Below are 18,354 nucleotides of genomic sequence, written 5' to 3' on the forward strand. Positions count from 1 at the left end.
TGATTTATTGAACGATGGTCAGTTTGGAAATTTATTTAAAAATAATCAATGAATGCATCAAGAAAAATAAAGGATAAAATCAGGATCGTTACAAAGGAGAAAACGAAGATTAACCTGTGAAATCAGAAATTGTATTTCAGTGGATCGATACAATAGAAAGATAACAGACAAAGGACGCAATTAGAAATCGGAATTTATTTAGTAGACGTTATAATATATTGATTATCTATGTTAATCAAGTACAGCGAAACCAAATGACTTGCTTTATAGAATTCTTTTATTCGTACTTATATATTCTGCTAAAAAAATGTTCCTCGAGGTTGCGTTAATTAATTTTCATTTTTATTATATCCTTGTGATAAGTCGGTTTATGGAAATCGAGAAGATGACACACGCTTGTAGTGTACAGTATTTCCTGTCCGATGAATGCAAGTCAGAAGGAAATTTTACAAATAGAATATGAACACTATATAATTATCATGGAATCTGATCAACAGCGAAGAGCAAAATTTCACTCGCGACAGATTCAATGGAATGATCGATACTATATCGTAACGCAACTTCGCAGGCTGTAAAACTTATTCTTTTTCACCTTAAAAGCAAACACTACGATTACTCGAAATTACATCGCAGTACACTCGATGGAGCGTTATTCAGTGTTTTCTTTTTTCTTATCTTTCTGAATACCTATGCGTCTCCAAAAATTGCATTCACAAGAACCTGTCGAGACAATATCCTAACCTCGAATATTTCCCTTGATTGAACACAGAATCGCATAACCTACTATTTGCGAGTCTAAACGTTACAGAAAATCCCAAAAGCCCTATCATTCTCTCTTCTTCGCTCAATTTACAATATATGTACGAACTTAACGCACAAAGTTCAATGAAACAGCGGGCACGTTCTCCTTTCTCTCATCGATCATCCGAAAGAGATGAAAAACATTAAATAGAACGATCCATTTCGTTATATTCCATCTTGGCTTTTTTTATATTTCTATTTTTCATCTCGCTCGATAGACGATTTTAAAGAAAGAAATACTCATAGAGATCTTATCTTCGAGGTTGTTTCACCTTCGACTAATTTCTGTCTGCACACGCTTTTTAAGTAACTCGTTATACTTATAATTAGTGTAATGTGGCCGTAAACGTATATGTACAATCTTATAGCTGTCGACTGAATACATTAATCTTTTCCTTAAAATCGGAGAGATCTCTCCTTCTTTTTCCAATGAAATCGACTTCACTCTGTTTCATTTATGCATACATAATTATGACGTCACGCGTCGGACCTTGTGTTTCTACGAAGCTTATAGTGTAACTCGAATTGCAATAACAGCTAGACAAAAATTCTAAAGTCACGCCACGGCCTCGATCAAGGATCGATGCCGGTAGCGTTGGTCTACAGCGATTATTCGGTAATTATCTGCGCGATTAGCGATACAAAAAAATGTACTGTCGATTTGTCCGCGCGCGAAAAAGAACGACCTGCGATTATTTACAGACATTGATTTTATTTTCTATTCATTATCCTGCGTCTTCGCGTTTTTCTTTTCTTCTTCTCTCCCTCTTTTTTTGTTATTTCTATGTATAAATATATGTAAGTATGTACCTTTTGTTCATAGAAGATCGGGTCACGGAGAATCTTTAATTTCTATCGAATGACTAAATACTTCGAATCGAGAGGAAACTTATTTTTTCATCTTCTTCTTTTCTTTTTTTTTCTTCGCAATTTTCTTCAGCATTTTTCAGTCAAGTGCAAAAATAGATACTTTATCGCCTCATATATCTTCTTTCTTCTGTATCTTTTCTTTTTTTTCGCGGCTTTTCATCTAAAACTGAGAGATACGGAGTAGAATAATGTAATACAGAATAATGTTCAGGAAATGTTCTAAGAACACCTAAATCTTCTTTCTTTAAATATAAATATTGGCCGATGACTGTGAATGTGAGTTGAATGCAATTTGTTAAATAGTTGAATTTTGATATTAACACGTCTGACTTGTAAAAGTTTTTCCATAATTTGGTGAACCATAGAACATCTGCTGAACATGGGACGACAAGAGCAGTTAGGTCCCAACTTTTTCGCACTTTCATGTAGAAACGTGAGTGTTTTTTCTATGTTGATGTTTTCCAACCATAAAGTTCACGCGTTAAATGAATATCGATAATAATCGTCGAAAACAGCCCGACGATAACGAACAACTTGATCAAAAAAGAAACATAATCGACTTGTATGATGGATCGAATGAAATCTACGTGATTATTACTAACTCGTTTCGACTTTAATGATTACAGTTGGCTTACCATCATTCGAGACAGCAATATTTGAAATATTTCCACAAACCGTTCATAGTATTTCAATTTGGTTTATTCTAACCTAAGTTTCACTCGAAAAAACATCACGCTTTAGGGAGCAAAGGGAATCTAGCGGTTCTACGTTCGAGTTTGGGATCTCTTTCTCCGTTTTCTTTTACAATCGATCCTTGAAAGGATGCTTCCAGCGACTGATCAAAGTTTCGCATTACGTCTGAGTGAAAAAATGGGATTGTTAATCGCTAGAATCGTTCTAAATGCTAAGTAGGCTAGTGAGGTTGTTTACGCCTATGGATAATCGCTATTAATCGATATCGTAATATGCACATTATGCACACACGCTGAGAAGTGGGCCTAGAGCAAACGCTACTTCATTTTATGGATACAATTTTACCATCTATAGATCACCGTACAATCGTAGCTCGTATTCATATTATGTACATACAGGGCGGTAAATGAAATGTACACACGTGTCTCATCACCCACCATTTTACGATAATTTAAAATTCTTCGTGGACTTGAGATCATTCGAGGGATCGTTCGATCGATCAAACGAAGCGGGAAATTCGGAGCATAGAAAATAACGTGTTTTGTACAATTTGTATGCCTTCGAAACTACAACGTGGCGAATAAAATGCATCAAATCGAACTATCCCTTGTAATTATACCGGATATTTAAACCCACAATCGGATGAAATAATGTTCAAAACAGTACTATACGAGAAGTATTATTTCGAATTGTATCGTGTACGATAGACAATGAGAATTATAGTTTAAACGCGTCTGTATTAGAAATAATATTTAATTTCAGAATGTTGAACAACGTATCGTCATATTGATATAATTTAATCAATTTATTTGTCTTAATAATTTACTGGGCAATATGGCGAAGTCTCATTTCCTTTCAACGATTTACTAATATAATCAATACTCGATTACATCGACGAAAATTTATATCAAACCACCCCGTATATCGAAGGATGACGAGCAAAACGCTCTCTATCTTAAGTAATTCATACCTATAAATGTGACACGAATTATTTGTACAATATTTGCGGTTACCTGCCCGTTTCGAATTGGATGGAATTTACGAGAGTTAAGGCTCGTCTATCAGTTTCTTCCGTTGGAGGACGAAGAAGACGGTAAAAATTCAGATCTCGATTAAACGATTTCATCGGTATTGTTTTTGTTTATTCCAACGCTATTTTTCGCGCTCTGGAAGAAATAATTCAATGTCGATAAAATATTATCGTTGATGCATTGGGAAAACGATTTCGACAAAACATATCTCACACTTCTTCAAAAACCACGATTACGCTAATAATAGAGCAAAGAAGATTACTATAATCGACCAAACAAACAGTGGAGATAAACTATCGAAACAACTACAGATGAGAAAACAGGAAATTGAAAGATTATTGTAATTTCAACGAATTTTTTGTAAATAAATATTTTATTTTCTTCCTAACGTGTTTTATTACCGTTTCAAAGTTATTAAATTCTGCTCGATGATTTTTGACGAATAGAAATTAGGAACTATCGAATGATGAATCGATATTTTTGCAAGTAATTCTCTCTGAGAACCTTAACTCTGTAGAAACACGAAACAGTACTATACTCTTGATGCTCGTGGTATCGCACTAGAACACGTAAAACGCTTAAATATTGCTCTTTCCATAACCACCGTTGCGGTTAGATTAGTGGCAGTGCCATTTACTATTATTCTGTTCTGCTTCCTCCCTCGAATGAAACGAATACGTCGACTTAATGTAATGGTGGTTTCCATAGTTCTCTTTTTCTTTTCTCTTACTATCTACAGACATGTACGTTCAGTCGCTCGGCACTATTAAAGAAAAGATATATTAGTTAAGAATTGAAGGACGACATCATCCTTGTCCTAGATTATAAAAATGTAATCAGCAATTCTTAATAATTTAAAATTTCTTCTTTTACATCCTCCTTTCCTTAATAATTCAACGTCTTCATGAAAGGAAAGCACGCAACGTAAGACAAATGTAGAACTCTGTAGAACGTGTGATTTAATTGAAATTCCAAAAATTCTGAAATTTCAAGTTGTTAAATTTTCCAAAGGCTACTTCAACTTAACTGTGTATTAATTGCGATAAAAGTTCTTTCTTTTTAATTGTAATAAATTTTTTTAATATGCAGACATAGTGTGTGTTATTCTTTGTTGAATTATTTTATGCTTAACGATTTATGTTTAAATATCGTGATTGATGATGGGATAATCGGAATGGATAAAAACAACGTTTATTTCATCAGGAAATATAACTGAATGTATTGAAAACGACATAAACGGAAATGGAATATACTCTGCCAAAGTACAAATTTAGCAATTATTGATTTTCATTTTCTTTGCATAACAAAGCGTAATGTGGAAAGGTGTCTCAAGTTCGAATCATCGATATCAGCTATAATTTTGCTTTATTTATAATTCAAATTATTTTACTTTAGAAATTACAGAGATCATGTTTTCGTTTATAGATTGTCGCTAATGACAAAAAAAAAACGAGCTGTTTGCAAACGTGTATAATATACACTTACAATATAATTAAAAAAAAAAAAAATAAAAATAAAAGACAATAGCGACTGAAGAAAATTCAAATAGAGAAACTAAAATATGTTTAATAGCAAAATACATAAACCAAGGGGCGAAGAAAAAAAAAAAATAAAGAGGATAGGTGCTGTGGTGATGATGTTAGAGTAATGATGGACCAGGTCGGTTGCCATTTTTGGAAAAGTAAAAATTATCTTCTCTTCTGTATACAAAATTTCTTTTATCATTGTTTTCTTTTATGATTTAAGTAAAGTTCATTATTTTCTTATGTATTAAAGAATAAGTTGCTGTACGTCATTTTTCCATTATATAAATAGACATGCGTTTATCGATAGTTTAAAAATTTGCTTATATTTTGTTTACAAAAATAAAATAAAACACGAGATAATTCATCCTATCTATGAATGAAAAATAAAATTTCCTATCTAATCGAGACTAAAGACGTTCTCATTGAATCTTAACTAAAGTAAAGAGGAAAAGGTTTCCGCGAGTTATGAAACCAAGGATTCTTCGATAGAATCCCGCTGAATGATTACTCGCATCCGGCGAAACCTGAAATTTTGATTCATTGATCATGCTTTCACGTTTCGTCCTCTCCTTTTTTCCTTCATTTTCTTATATCTACTTATTTTTCAGTCCTCCAATTATTTAATTTGTTAAAATTATTTTCTTAATTTTATTCTTTTGGAACGTAGGAAAAAAGTGGTGCCTTTAGCGATCGACGTACGCAACACGGTGCGCCTTCAATATGCTACTACGTGACGTCTAAATTGCTAAGTTGCAAAAAACGTGGCATCATTTCCTTTTCTTTTTCTTTTTATCATTTACATTATATTAGTCATATATATTTTTCCAGTTCGGTGGTATCGATCCGGTTTCTCTTCCTTGAAATGGGCGAAGATAAACATGCGATTATCGGCCGTCCCTAGCTCTGATGGTCCGATGGTCGTTCGAGATCGATGCCACAGACGTGACAGTCGTATGTCGATGATGTACGTTATGGAGATCCTGTTCCAGTTTATCGAGAGTAGCCAGACCGTGAACGCATACGACGCTCTGTGGATGAGGATGACAGGGATGCTGGTGCTGAAGCACGAGGGTTGTTGTCGTCGTTGGTGGAGGAGGAGGAGGAGGCGGAGGTGGTGGAGGGTGAGGAAGGGAAGTGAGCCACGTCACGCCTGGCTCCGCTCTGTGTCATTTGCTGTTCTGTTGTAGAGCTGCATTAATTTGTGTCCACAGTTCTTTGGTACAGGATTGAGATCTATAAATGAAATTACATTTCCAATATCAGTTTTATGGATTTATGCTTTATGATTACTAGACCGCAGGTGTTTAGGAATTTATGGTAAATTTAAGGTTGCAAGCCTGCACAGAATGCAGATAATATAGTGGTTAGAAGACATACTCTTATTTTTTATTGAAGCGTATTTTTTATCAAGTATTATACATTTTATTTTCATATGTATCAAATTTTTGTCGTCGTATGAAAGTATTACTATATGATAATTTAATACGCTTCAACTCAATTAGATGTTATAATTAATGCAATTATGATATGCACATAGGCTTAGATTTCTTTCATCGTATTTATAGAAATATAAATTTGCATAAACATCTACAGTCTATTTTCTGTCGTCAAGATCAAAAATTTTCTAAATGATAGTCTTTAATGATCTGGTGTAAGATAATACCTTTTGATGGACTGAAGCCGCTCCTTGAACTGAACATGGCCCTCTGGAGTGATGTGAAACGCTGCTCTAGCCGCGCACACTACGTTGACGAAATCTTCGTACTCACCTGCCGTCAAGTGGTATAACTTCTGATGCATGCACTGAATGTACCTGTAATTTATAATTGAAAATATCATTATTCAACTAGTTTCATTAATGGTACTTGTAAAAAATATTATACTAGTAAGAACTTGAAGAAACTAACATCTGTTGACACTTAAGGACAAGAGGAGCCAAAAGAGCAGATCTCAAATGTTGAAGTACAAGAGCCCGATTGTTTCTAGCCAAAAAAAGCGCTGCTTCCAATGCAACGTCATGAAGAACGAAAGGACTAACGATGCTGTTCACTGTACAAATACAAAGTTGATGAAGGTATTGTGTGCCGAGACGCTTCGACACTCTTAACAACCATTTCACATCTTCCCCATAAGGTGGATTCCGCGCGTATTTTGCCTGAGGTCTGTCGTCGTGTACGCGACGAGCTAAAGTTTCCAATGCTAACATTCCCACACGGTATGCAGCAACTAGAGAACGAAGCTGCTGCTGACTGAAGGGCTGGGATTGTCTATGGACCTGGGTACAGAAACAAATAAGCATGATTGAATAGATTAAAAAATCACGTTAATAAACTCTAAATAATTCTCAGTTGACAAAATACTAAAAGAATACTAAAAATTGATAAAGTTATCAAAGAATGAATAGAACATCTAGAAATTTGCCAAATCTGCCAATTCTAGATTTACCGATCGAAAAATTTATTACGGGTTAACTTTTTGCATAATAAAATATAGTTACCTGAGGCTGAGTTCTTACAGTGGATATTATAGGCTGTGCCTGAACTAGAGCAGACCCAGGCATGTTGTTCTGCCCGGGAATAGGTCCCGTAACTCCAGCTTGAACCTAATAACATCACACTAAACTTGAATATTGTTCTAAAATTAAATAAAAAGAGAAATGTAGCAAGGATACCTACATTAACTGGCATAGGTTGTTGCATGGTGAACAAATGATGAGTTCCCGGTGGTGGTGGCGGTTGCGGCGTGTAATATGGCGGCAGCGATGGTGGTTGCGCGGGTTGTGACGGATGATGAGGATGTTGCGGATGCTGTGGATGTGGCGGATGTGGTGGATGCTGAGGATGTTGGGGATGTTGGGGATGTTGCGGATGCTGTGGATGACCCGGATGAGGCGGAAATGCCGCATGATACATTTGCATATGTGGTGGTGCTGGTGGTAGAGTTACCCTATGTGATGGCATCGGTCCACCAAAAGTTGGAATTGAATGGTGAGGATGCACAAAACTGTAAGGGCTCACTGCATATGGCATACCAACTCCTGCAATCAAACAAAGATAATCAAAATTTATATAATCTGTGAAATACTCGAAACAAAATGAACAGAAGAATTGAAGAACCCACCTAAAGGCGCTAGCGTGGTTATAGTTGGATGCGTTGGATATGGTTGAGGAGGAGGTTGTGTGCTGGTCACAACAACCGCTTGAGCTGGTCCAGGCATCATTTGTGCAGTGGTCATGTCCACTGGAGGACCAGGTTCCACCAGAAGCACTCCGTTAAGATCTAGTTGAAGAGGATCGTGTGGCATATCATCTTGCTGTTCTCCACCAGGAGTGTGCTAAATATACAAATCAAGATTAAATTAATAAATTCTTCTTTTATGAAATATCTATTTCACTACTTAAAGATACTTACCCTGAGATACAGCTCGTACCAATATTTGGCCACTTGAAACAGTACTTCTGGATAAACACCGCCTCCCTTTGCCGTGTTCTCCACCGTGATGCAAGCTTTCTCTAACATCAGATCACTTTGTTCCTTACACTATAATAAAACGGCCAAAATATAATCAAGCACTTTCTCATTAAAAGTAAATTAATGTCTAATAAGAATTATAAAGTGCTTACCTGCAAAATGGCTCTCTGTACTTCGTTAGGATTGAGCGCGTGAGCGTGCGGTAAGCAAGACAGAGCGAGTTCTGCGGCTGCTCGAACCATATTAGGATCGCTTCCCCTGGACGACTTGTCGGCTATACCAACAGCTTCAGGAGGCGTTAAATGCCCCTCCCAACTTTCGATTAGGAACGAGATCGCTGGTGCTCCTATTTCCATCGCTTGACCAGTGATCCAGGACACATGACTGGAGTAGGTACGACTGAGCCAGTTAGGAGTGACGCAGTTATGAAGCCCAAGAGCGTAGAGACCAAGTTGAAAAGCGCACATGTGCAGAGCTCTGTGTGGTCCATGATGATTCTGACTCGTGGATGCTTGCGTGAATAAAGAGGTGGAACTGTTACCACCAGCTTTTGTGAGAACAGTCTTTGCCAACTCACACATAAAGTGTGCACCTGCTTCTGATGGCTGGTTGGGGATTGATGGATATACTCTCTTGCTTTTGTATCTATAATAGAATTTGAAAGAGTATTATAGCATTCTCGAGAGCTTTATAGCATTCTTTGATCTTTTAATGAATATTTACAGACCTTGTTTCTTTAGCTCTTGCAGGCACAGGTTGTTGAACGATTTGCGTCTGAACCGTGAGTGCACTCATACCAGTTTCCAATTCTGCACTGGTACTGCTATGTGGTCTGCTGCTGGTACCAACGACACTATCACCATTTCCAGCATCCATTCCAGCAAGGGGAGAAGAACACTCTTCGTCATGAAGATATCTTGTCATCTGGAACAGATATAACCCAAGTTCCAAACTTCTTTTCTATTGGAAGGTTATAAACCAAAGAGTCTTTCTTACCTCACTCTTAGTTGGAGGATTAGAGGTATAATAGCTACTAAGGATTGGTGACTTAATCAATTGATGAACGTCTCGATCCAACAATTTATCCATGATTCTCGCTACCTTTGTAGGATCATCCTTGTAGTGAACAAGCAATGTGATGGCTAAATCTCCTCTGAAATAGTCAAATGGTTATTATTTTAGTTACAAAGTTCAAAGAACAAAGCCGATCGATCAAATTTAAACATACCTCTGGCGTCTAGTTCCCTCGCAAAGAAGAGGATGATCAGCTTCGCTCACATTCGCCTTCAAGCCCAAAGCAGCAACGGCCGCGTCGAACCCAAGGTTCTCGTCAACGTCTGAGGACAGGTGTTTTATTCCTGCGAATCATTCCACAATCTTTTACCTTCCATCTACACTATTTAATCATTAACTCTTTCTTGTCTGAAAGAAGATATCCTTCATCCTCGATTCGAATCGCGCAAAATCTCTTTACTCGATCAAATTTCAGAGAAGAAAAGCTTTAAAAAAAAAGTGCGTACTTGACGTGTTAAGGGCATCGAATATGAAGCTAGCCAACATGATTGGAAGCAACGCGTGACCTCTGGACCTTAGTACTCCGTCTTTCAGTTGTTCCGCTCTTTGCCGAACCATTGTCAATTCAGCTGGACCAAGCGGGATTTTCTTTAATAATCCAACTAACTCGCTTTCCTGATGAGCCAATTTAACCTACAACATCAATCACATCGTAAATCTTTATTTTTGTGCATGTTATATTATCTGCATTTCTGCCTCTTCATATCGCTCATAGATGCATAAAGACCCACAGTTCACTTACTAGTCAACTATCTTATTAATGCATTAATTTACCTCCAACGGTTTCGTGTTGGCAGGTGGTCTAGCCATCTCGAGACCAAATAAGCCAACCCTGAACGCTAGGTTGTAGTATTCCGGGTTCTCCGCAAGGACTGTGCACAGGAAGCAACATTTGGCCAAGGTGGCGGACGCAAGGCACGTGAGCTGATGGGACGCCGGGTTTACTTGTTGCTAAAACATTGTCGTTGTATTCGTTACGCACTTACTAGCTCTGATCAATTGGAACAGGGCCTTACTGAATTGAACAAACGAAACCAAGTCTTTCCAATGAATCTCTACCTTCTTCTTTTTCCCCTTCACCGGCGCCGGAGGTTCATCGATCATGAGATTTGGTGGATTAGCCAACAGTTCCTCGCCGAGTTGAACACCCAAAATACAAGCTTCCCTCGTGTGGCCGTGAGCGTAGAGTCCCTCAGCCCTAGCGAATAGGATGTCCCATGGATCTTCTGTTTTCATTAGATTGCCCAACACTGTACTCGCGTTTGCAGTGGACGCTGATTGTGATTCATTCTTGGAGTCTTTGCCCGAAGCGCCATTCACCACAGCTTTAGGATCATAATAATAAACATGATACTCGTCACCAGACGGGCTGTCGCTACTCGACGAAGAGCTCTCGTCCTTAGATGGTCTTCTGGAAGGATCTTTTTCTAGGTCAGACTCCTGCTCGCTCTTCGAACTATTTCCTTTAGGCAACACCGTTCGCGATTTCTCCCGATAATCGAGATTCGTCCTGCTACACTTCGCATCGCAGGCAGCTTTGTTATTACTACTATCACTACTATCACTATGGGTCTCGGACGAAGCATTTGAGCGGTGCTTGTCCGAGTTTTGAGCGTTCTTCAGACTGACGTTACTGTTCGAGGACGACTCGCTGCCACCACCCTCCTACAATTTTTCATTTCTATAGCGATTACAGTAATAATTAACTACATCTACAATTAATTTAACATTTTTTTCTAACGTTCTATAATCTTTTTTACAGATCTTTGCAAGTCTACACCAAGTTAATCTCGACATTCGAGAGTGAATTATTTCTCGATACAAACCTGCGAGTCTGTATCCCCGCAATTATTTAGTTGAGCGCAAGATCTTCTAACGAGAACTACTTGAGGCTCGGCAATGTCGGGCATGTCGGTCTCATTCTCGCAGAAACCTTCTGAGCTGACGCTGCTTCGGTTTCCATCACCGCCACCGCTTCGTGAACATAATCCTGAACACTCTCGCGGGTTCAGCCGTCTTCTATCCATATAACTAAATTCTACCAGTCCTAAACTCAATGGTCGTCGACCGTGGTGATGGGAAACGGGCGGTTGACAGTTTAACACGGCTGCACTCGAATTCACCTACGTTTTTAACGTTAAAAATGTATTTTATGTTAAGAGCTTAATATAAAAACAATATGTATTTGTATTAAGAAAAGGGAGAAAAGGATTGTTTAATTTTTAAAAATCTCCAATTTTGTATGTTCGAAGAAGTACGTACGTATATCAAAATGTTAAAACAGACACTTTTTTTATAGAATTTCTTTTTATTCTATGTAGCAGGAGCTTCATTTGAAAAATGGGTTGGATTAATGAACTGACCTGGTTCACCTCGGTCCTAGTATCGCCAGCATGCCGAAAGCAGGTGAATGGACAATGATACATGGGATTGCTTCCGGCGGTGTACGTGATACCAGGCAAGGTGTACTCCTCCCAATCCAGATAGCACGCCTCGAGCGCCGATTTAAATCCGGTGAACACAGCCAGGTCGTTCTTCAATGAATCCTTGTGACCACCGCCATTATTTCTGTTATGTGAATTGTGCGTCACCGAACTGCCCCGGCTTTTTGTCACCTTAACAAGAAATAAAGAAGCCCATCATTAACCGTTTCAATTCAAAGACACAGATTTTATACCGAAATTAATAATAGATATCTAACCTTCTATATAACAATATCTTAAATATGCAAACGACTAGAACTTGTACACTATAATATTCATATACACATGTACAGAGTGAAACGAACTTTCTCACCCTTCGGTTATTTGAGTAATTTAATACATATTAACAAATGTTATATACTTACAAAAAATATTCATATACATAAAAATAAAGTACAGAGAGATGATTTTAAGCTTCGTAATTCAGTTCAATCGTCGCGCTTTCTCTTATCAATTATTTGAATCGTTTAATTTACATCAAGCTGAATTAAAAATGGAAAAAGACGCGTACAAATTAAATCGAGTAAAAGTAAGTGAAACGAACCGTCCTTAGTCAGACACGCAGTAACTTCCAACTAATGAAGACCGTGATGCTATATATACCTTGTCGATGATCTTCATGTGCCAAGCAGTAAACTGTCCGTGCAGCATATCTCGTTCGGCGGGCGATAATCCAGGATTCAAGGCAGCCAGTCGCCATAGAACGACAATCTCATCGCAGAGGGACGAACAAGCGTGCTGCGAGGCGTGCACATTGCTGTTCATGTTGTGCTTACCGCCATATCCGGTTCCGTTCAACAAAGCTACCTTTGTGTTGAACCACCATACGAGGATCTGCTCGCATGCCATACACTCCTCGGTGATGATCTCCAACAATGGTATAGCGTTGCGATCGGTCCTCTTGAACATCTCGCGCACGATCGACAGCAAGTTCCACATGCCTTCCGGTTCGCGACCACGCAGCGGTCGCAGCAACGAGGACCACTCGGCAGCTGCAGGAGGCGCAGTGGTGCTCAGATAATTAACATCGCTGTAATTAAGAATGTAATGTAAAAAACATTGAAGTTAAATGTAAATATTTTGGAAGATATAGAGATAAAAAAATATTCTTTCGAAATTACTTGCATATATGCTTCTCCGTTTTGGTAAATTATTATTATTATATAAATTATTATTATTTGGTATATTATTAATTTGAAAATTTGAGAATTTGAGAATTTCATAGTTTGGTAATTTAGCTGATTTAATTAGAAAATTGCTGAGTGTTTAATTCGGGATAACCACTAATTCGTTTCCCACAACAAAATTTGATGTATTTGGAACACTACATTTCAGTAAATCAATTTTCAACGTTGTAATTATTAAGCGAGAATTTCATCGCGCCCGCTGCATAGATACGTTCAGAACTCATGATACAAGAAATGTCTTCAATCGCAGCTTTGATTCTATGAAAAATTGCAAGTTTCAGCTGTTCTGTATAAAAATAAATAACAGTGTAACAAAAATTGTAGAACTCGGACACGAGATTAACAATAAGAACGAATGATCAACGATGATTAATAACGGCAGCACGCAATAAGAAACAGTAAGAAACAATAATAAAGATGAACGATGAAATAACGAAGAATGATAATGCGACAATAATGACCTGAAGACAATCGGAGCGGGCACGCAGAACTTGATGAGGATCTTCTTGATGTTGTCGTGCAGTGTCTTCTCATCGAGATACCAAGACGTTTGATCGTGGGCTGAGGCGCCTGCCGTGGGATCCGGAGCACCGCAATAACTGTTGATGGTACTCGGTTGAACCGACAGCAGCTCGTCTAACAATCGTTGGGCAGTGGGCAAAATCTGCTGTGGTAGCTCGCTGATGAGATATTGCGCGAACTTTTGCAGTTGTTCCCGGTGCAAACGTGACAAGGATTCGCTAACTGGAGCTCTCAAGCACACCTGTGTCGGCTGAATACAAACAATGAATTTTAGGTTTTGCGATCGCGTCAATTAACCCTTTACATGACTAATCAAATTTTTAAAAAATTTTTAATTATCCAAAATATAAATATGTCTATTTCCCATTGTTCTTCTTTTTCAACAAATTAGTTTGATCGTCCTTTCTGGAATGAAAAGGCGATAATTTGAAATTATCGGAAGAAACGAAAGAGTACTCCTGTCTAGAGTTATTTCTTTCATTCTCGTTTATAATGAAATCGACTGATATAGCGTGTGCTTTAATTAAATAAAATTTCTCTGAAACTTCCCGTCTTGATGAAGAAAATTATTATTTAAGTTACTGGTTTTGTAACTGAATGTTACATTTTACTGAATTAAGGAACTTTCTGACGATAAAACATTTTCAGGATAATTTTATTTACCATGTGTATCCTGTGAAGACACACGGCGACCACATGAGCGCACCAATAGGCCTTCGACGAGCAGGTGCAATTGCACGACGTGATCTTCCGTCGATCGAACGTCACAGCCACATTGAACTGCGATCTTACCCCGTTCAATAACCCCTGTGAATTCACCGTGGCGCTCAGGTGAAACCCTGCAACATAAACAAAAAAATGAAATAAAAATATTCCTAAAATCCTTTCACCAAAAATTACCATATTTTGTTCAAATAAATAATTATTCTCCTACGACCATAGCGCATAAGCATAACGTTGTACTTTAAAAATCATAGCGCGTTATGTCTCCTTTGCAAAAACATAAGAAACGATACGTTCCTATTATTAACAATTAATTAAAAAAGAAAAAGAAACAATTTTTCTCAGGCTGATAATTTCATGTCCGAAAAAGTTAAAGAACATACAGAGCGATTATTTCTCAAATTCCTTTAACAGTTGTTCGAAGGAATTCCCTGGAGAAATCTTATAACTTTCAATAGCCACGAAGGAGACTCGACTTAGAATTACGAAGAAGAAGATGACACAGCGACAAGAAGTTGGATACGAGGTTCCTAAACGGACCGAAGAGATAAAGACGTCGTTTCGGGCGCATTAAGAAACTAACGCCCGGGGTCGTGGATAGCCAACACAACGGAACACAAAGAGGAAGACGTCGGTTTATATCCAGAGCGTAGCGCAAATTAGCTCGAGGAAATTAACCAGCCAAGAACAGCTTGGTCAAACAATGAAATTAAGGATTAAATTCCAACGCTTCGTCGTGGATCCTCCAAGCACCTTCCTCGTGAACGTCGATTCGCTAGTCGAATAGAAGCTTCCTTGTCTGTGAGATTATTTTGTGAATAGGACGAAGGGATGAAACGTGCGCTTGAGCGGAACTAGCTGGAGAATCGTTCAGAATGCACTATTTCTTGGCGAATTCTAGAGTCATAGTCAAATCACTAGAAACCTGGGCTATTCCATTAGAATTAGACGATTAGTATTAAATTTGAATGGTTGAAGTACGAAATTAAAACTTACTTTTAAGACTTACTTTTCTATATATTTTTCGAGTACATAATTTGCATGAATCGTGTTGCGAATTATTTCTCTAGCGAAGTCTGTCGATTTTGAAAACGGTAAAATTTGAAAATCTTCATACTTACGTATGTATTATGCATTCTGAATTATTGTTTCAATGAAATTTAGCGAAAGGTACGGACGAAGCTCGCTTTCGTCGCGTTTCGTGCGATTACTATAAAACAACCTTCTGAATTGTCTCATTGTTTCAATGGAATTCTTAGACTTCAAGATGTACAAGATTTGCGAACGATTCTAAGATGACGATAATTGAATGAAACAATTTCACAGGAATGGAAAGCTTCTGAAAGCGGACAGGACTGTTTGATTAGAAAAATAGAAATATAAAAGTAGGAAATTTAATGTGATACTGCATTTCATGTGATTAAACCTAAACGAAGAAATATGGAATGTAAGAAGAATCGAGGATTAATGGATATCGCTCGACGATCGTTCAGCTTGTCATTTAGACGTCGCTGGTTATTACACCGATAACTCGAAATGGTTTCACAGTATCGCGATTCAGGCGTTCGAAAGTTGACCAGTTTCTTTATTCGATGAATAAAAGAGGTATTATGTGAAGTTCTGCAGCCAGCGGGCATAGATTTGCCTGGAGGCTTCCCTTTTGAACGGGAAACACGACGGGATAGACGTAATTGGAAATCTGACCCTGACGTTTCCCTGTCCAAAATAGTGTCGCGGAATCTCCCCTCTGTAAGCGGGCGCTGAAATGAATGTAATATACGCTGAAAGTCGATAACGAGAAGCACTTCCGCTGGTTAAGGAATTTAATAAGATCAATTAAACGTCGGAACAATTCCCCATTTGTATCATCATTTGTTCGACCTTATTGCTTTTAGAAAATTTCTTTGATGATAGTCACTGGTGTTGATCGAGACTTTGTTTACGTAAAAGTTTATTTATTTTGAAGAGCCCAGTGTAATAAAAGATATTGGTATAACGTGACGCAAAATTGCGACATTATACGTAAAATTCAGCAAACATTTACATATATGTAAATGTATAACTTGTTAGATAAAAATATTTTGGGAAGTCTAATAATTTTTCCTTTTCTTTTTTTCTCTCTTTATCCTGCAGATGCAATATTTACCTCCTATTTGCGTATGCATAGGACCACCTATGGTTTAAACTGATATAATTCACTTTCATAAGCGAAACATGTCTTCCATATTATACAGAGCATCGCTGTATTTTTATTTTGCGTTTTATTTATTTACTCAAGAAATAAGTAGAACAATTAATCAAAGAAATTAATTTGTCAATGATATTTGGTAGAAAAGTTGCGTTAAAAACAATGAAAATTGAGATGGAATTACGGTCGATTTCTCTGGCGCGACTGCGCGGCAGTAGTATGAGACGGAAGTGAACAGACATTCAGTAGTGTGGTTATATAAGCGATACGACAGAACCGCGGTCACTACTCTATAAAAGAAACGTTCTACTCTCACTTTGATAGTTTTAACTACTCGATAAAGATCATAAATTACATTTACCGTGTAAAATGTAAGATACAAATTAGTATTCAATATCGTTACGCTATAAATTCTTATTATACCTGCGATGAATACCAGTATCAATAAGAATCTGGAGAAATTTTTATTAAGACGAAAACAGATAGAAAATGGATAATTGACTCGAAGTTTATGGATCGCTCACCGATTTGTAGAGGATCTTTGACGCTCCTCGACCGAAAGAAATGTTCCCCACGTTGGAATTCGTCTGCGCTTCCGTTCGCCAAACAAGAGTAGAGCCTTATGTCCTCCTCGTTGTCCGGGAAACTCCAGAACGCTATCCTGAGCTGCAATTGCTCTGGAACCGGTGGATAAACGTGCTCCACCAGTTCGAACGGGATGTGAGAGGCGACACATCGCGCGGCAAGTTCGCACAGCGTCGGCACTGTTGGTCCATCTGCAAAAGAAAATTTTCAAGAAATTAGACAAATTCTTTAACCTGCCACGAATTTTCCTCTTTGCTTTCCTTATTTTATTTTCAGCAGGATATAAGTAACGGCGATAGACATTACGCTTCGTTTATCAGTTATCAATTACACAGTTCATCTAATAATACTTTTCCGCCTTAAAAAAATCCCTTTATTGACCTTTATTAACCGTATCGATCAAAATCATCTTTCCAAATATTAAACGCGTGGGAAATAATTGGAAAACGGATTCATCGATGAATTGCAGCACGTAATTCTATATCCAAGATAGGAAGAAAAGAAACGAACAGAGACTGCAAGACCGTCGATGCAAAAATAATCGGCCTCTTTCTCTCTTCCGGCCATCTGTTTCGCGTTATAACAGTGTTTGCCGGTCGGAATCGTGGCTTTGCCGCGTTTTTCCTTCGAGAACACGGTGCCAGTTAACGAAGGAAGGAGACGGAAAGAAAGGAAAAAGGAAAACCCCGACAAGAAGACGAGGTTTTTATCGCGAACCCGCGATCATAGATTAGAAACGTGTAGTGGTACTGGAGAACAACAAGAATCGCTACAAAAACAGCAATACGAATTAATAAATGGCAAAAGGTTTGTAAAGAAGCGCGAGTGAGTAGCGCGGTACGAATTAATCAATGAGATGAGCAATTCCCATAATAAACAGCGTCAATAATTTTATTGATACCCACATCAGTCGTCCGGGTTTCTTTGCACAATCTTGTTGCAATAATTGATGGTATTAACAAGAAAAGTTAGGCAAACTGGGAAGTTCAAAAAATGATAAAACTTTGCGTACAAGCAAAGTACGTCATCTGTAATACAATACTATTTTTCGTTGGTGTCGTAATTCGATTTTAAAGGGTGTAATCACACATCCTGATAACAATTCAGAATTTTCTCGTTTGCGAAATATTTGGTGAAAGACATCTGAAAAGTTTAAGCAAAAGTTGCAACGCTTCATTGCGTGTGCTACTAAACTGCGTA

The 18,354-nt window shown here is 37.9% G+C and overlaps 1 protein-coding gene across 1 annotated transcript in view; it reads right to left on the reverse strand.

The window, feature by feature from the left end:
• Positions 1 to 109: 109 nt before the first annotated feature.
• LOC122566647 (zinc finger SWIM domain-containing protein 8 homolog) overlaps positions 110 to 18,354 on the reverse strand; it is a 108,979-nt gene continuing 90,734 nt past the window's right edge. Inside the window, exons 3-22 of the mRNA XM_043724200.1 lie at positions 17,094 to 17,345; positions 14,322 to 14,497; positions 13,598 to 13,908; positions 12,553 to 12,979; positions 11,830 to 12,081; positions 11,293 to 11,589; positions 10,526 to 11,131; positions 10,241 to 10,417; positions 9,913 to 10,099; positions 9,621 to 9,750; positions 9,389 to 9,545; positions 9,120 to 9,316; positions 8,545 to 9,037; positions 8,333 to 8,461; positions 8,042 to 8,255; positions 7,597 to 7,958; positions 7,419 to 7,523; positions 6,829 to 7,196; positions 6,585 to 6,734; positions 110 to 6,154 (exon numbers count right to left, since the gene is read on the reverse strand). Coding sequence (XP_043580135.1) covers positions 6,088 to 6,154; positions 6,585 to 6,734; positions 6,829 to 7,196; positions 7,419 to 7,523; positions 7,597 to 7,958; positions 8,042 to 8,255; positions 8,333 to 8,461; positions 8,545 to 9,037; positions 9,120 to 9,316; positions 9,389 to 9,545; positions 9,621 to 9,750; positions 9,913 to 10,099; positions 10,241 to 10,417; positions 10,526 to 11,131; positions 11,293 to 11,589; positions 11,830 to 12,081; positions 12,553 to 12,979; positions 13,598 to 13,908; positions 14,322 to 14,497; positions 17,094 to 17,345 — 5,057 coding nt within the window. The 3' untranslated portion in view covers positions 110 to 6,087. The remainder of the gene's footprint in view (positions 6,155 to 6,584; positions 6,735 to 6,828; positions 7,197 to 7,418; positions 7,524 to 7,596; positions 7,959 to 8,041; positions 8,256 to 8,332; positions 8,462 to 8,544; positions 9,038 to 9,119; positions 9,317 to 9,388; positions 9,546 to 9,620; positions 9,751 to 9,912; positions 10,100 to 10,240; positions 10,418 to 10,525; positions 11,132 to 11,292; positions 11,590 to 11,829; positions 12,082 to 12,552; positions 12,980 to 13,597; positions 13,909 to 14,321; positions 14,498 to 17,093; positions 17,346 to 18,354) is intronic.

This window comes from Bombus pyrosoma, linkage group LG4, assembly GCF_014825855.1.
Source record: "Bombus pyrosoma isolate SC7728 linkage group LG4, ASM1482585v1, whole genome shotgun sequence".
Classification (NCBI taxonomy): Eukaryota; Metazoa; Arthropoda; class Insecta; order Hymenoptera; family Apidae; genus Bombus; species Bombus pyrosoma.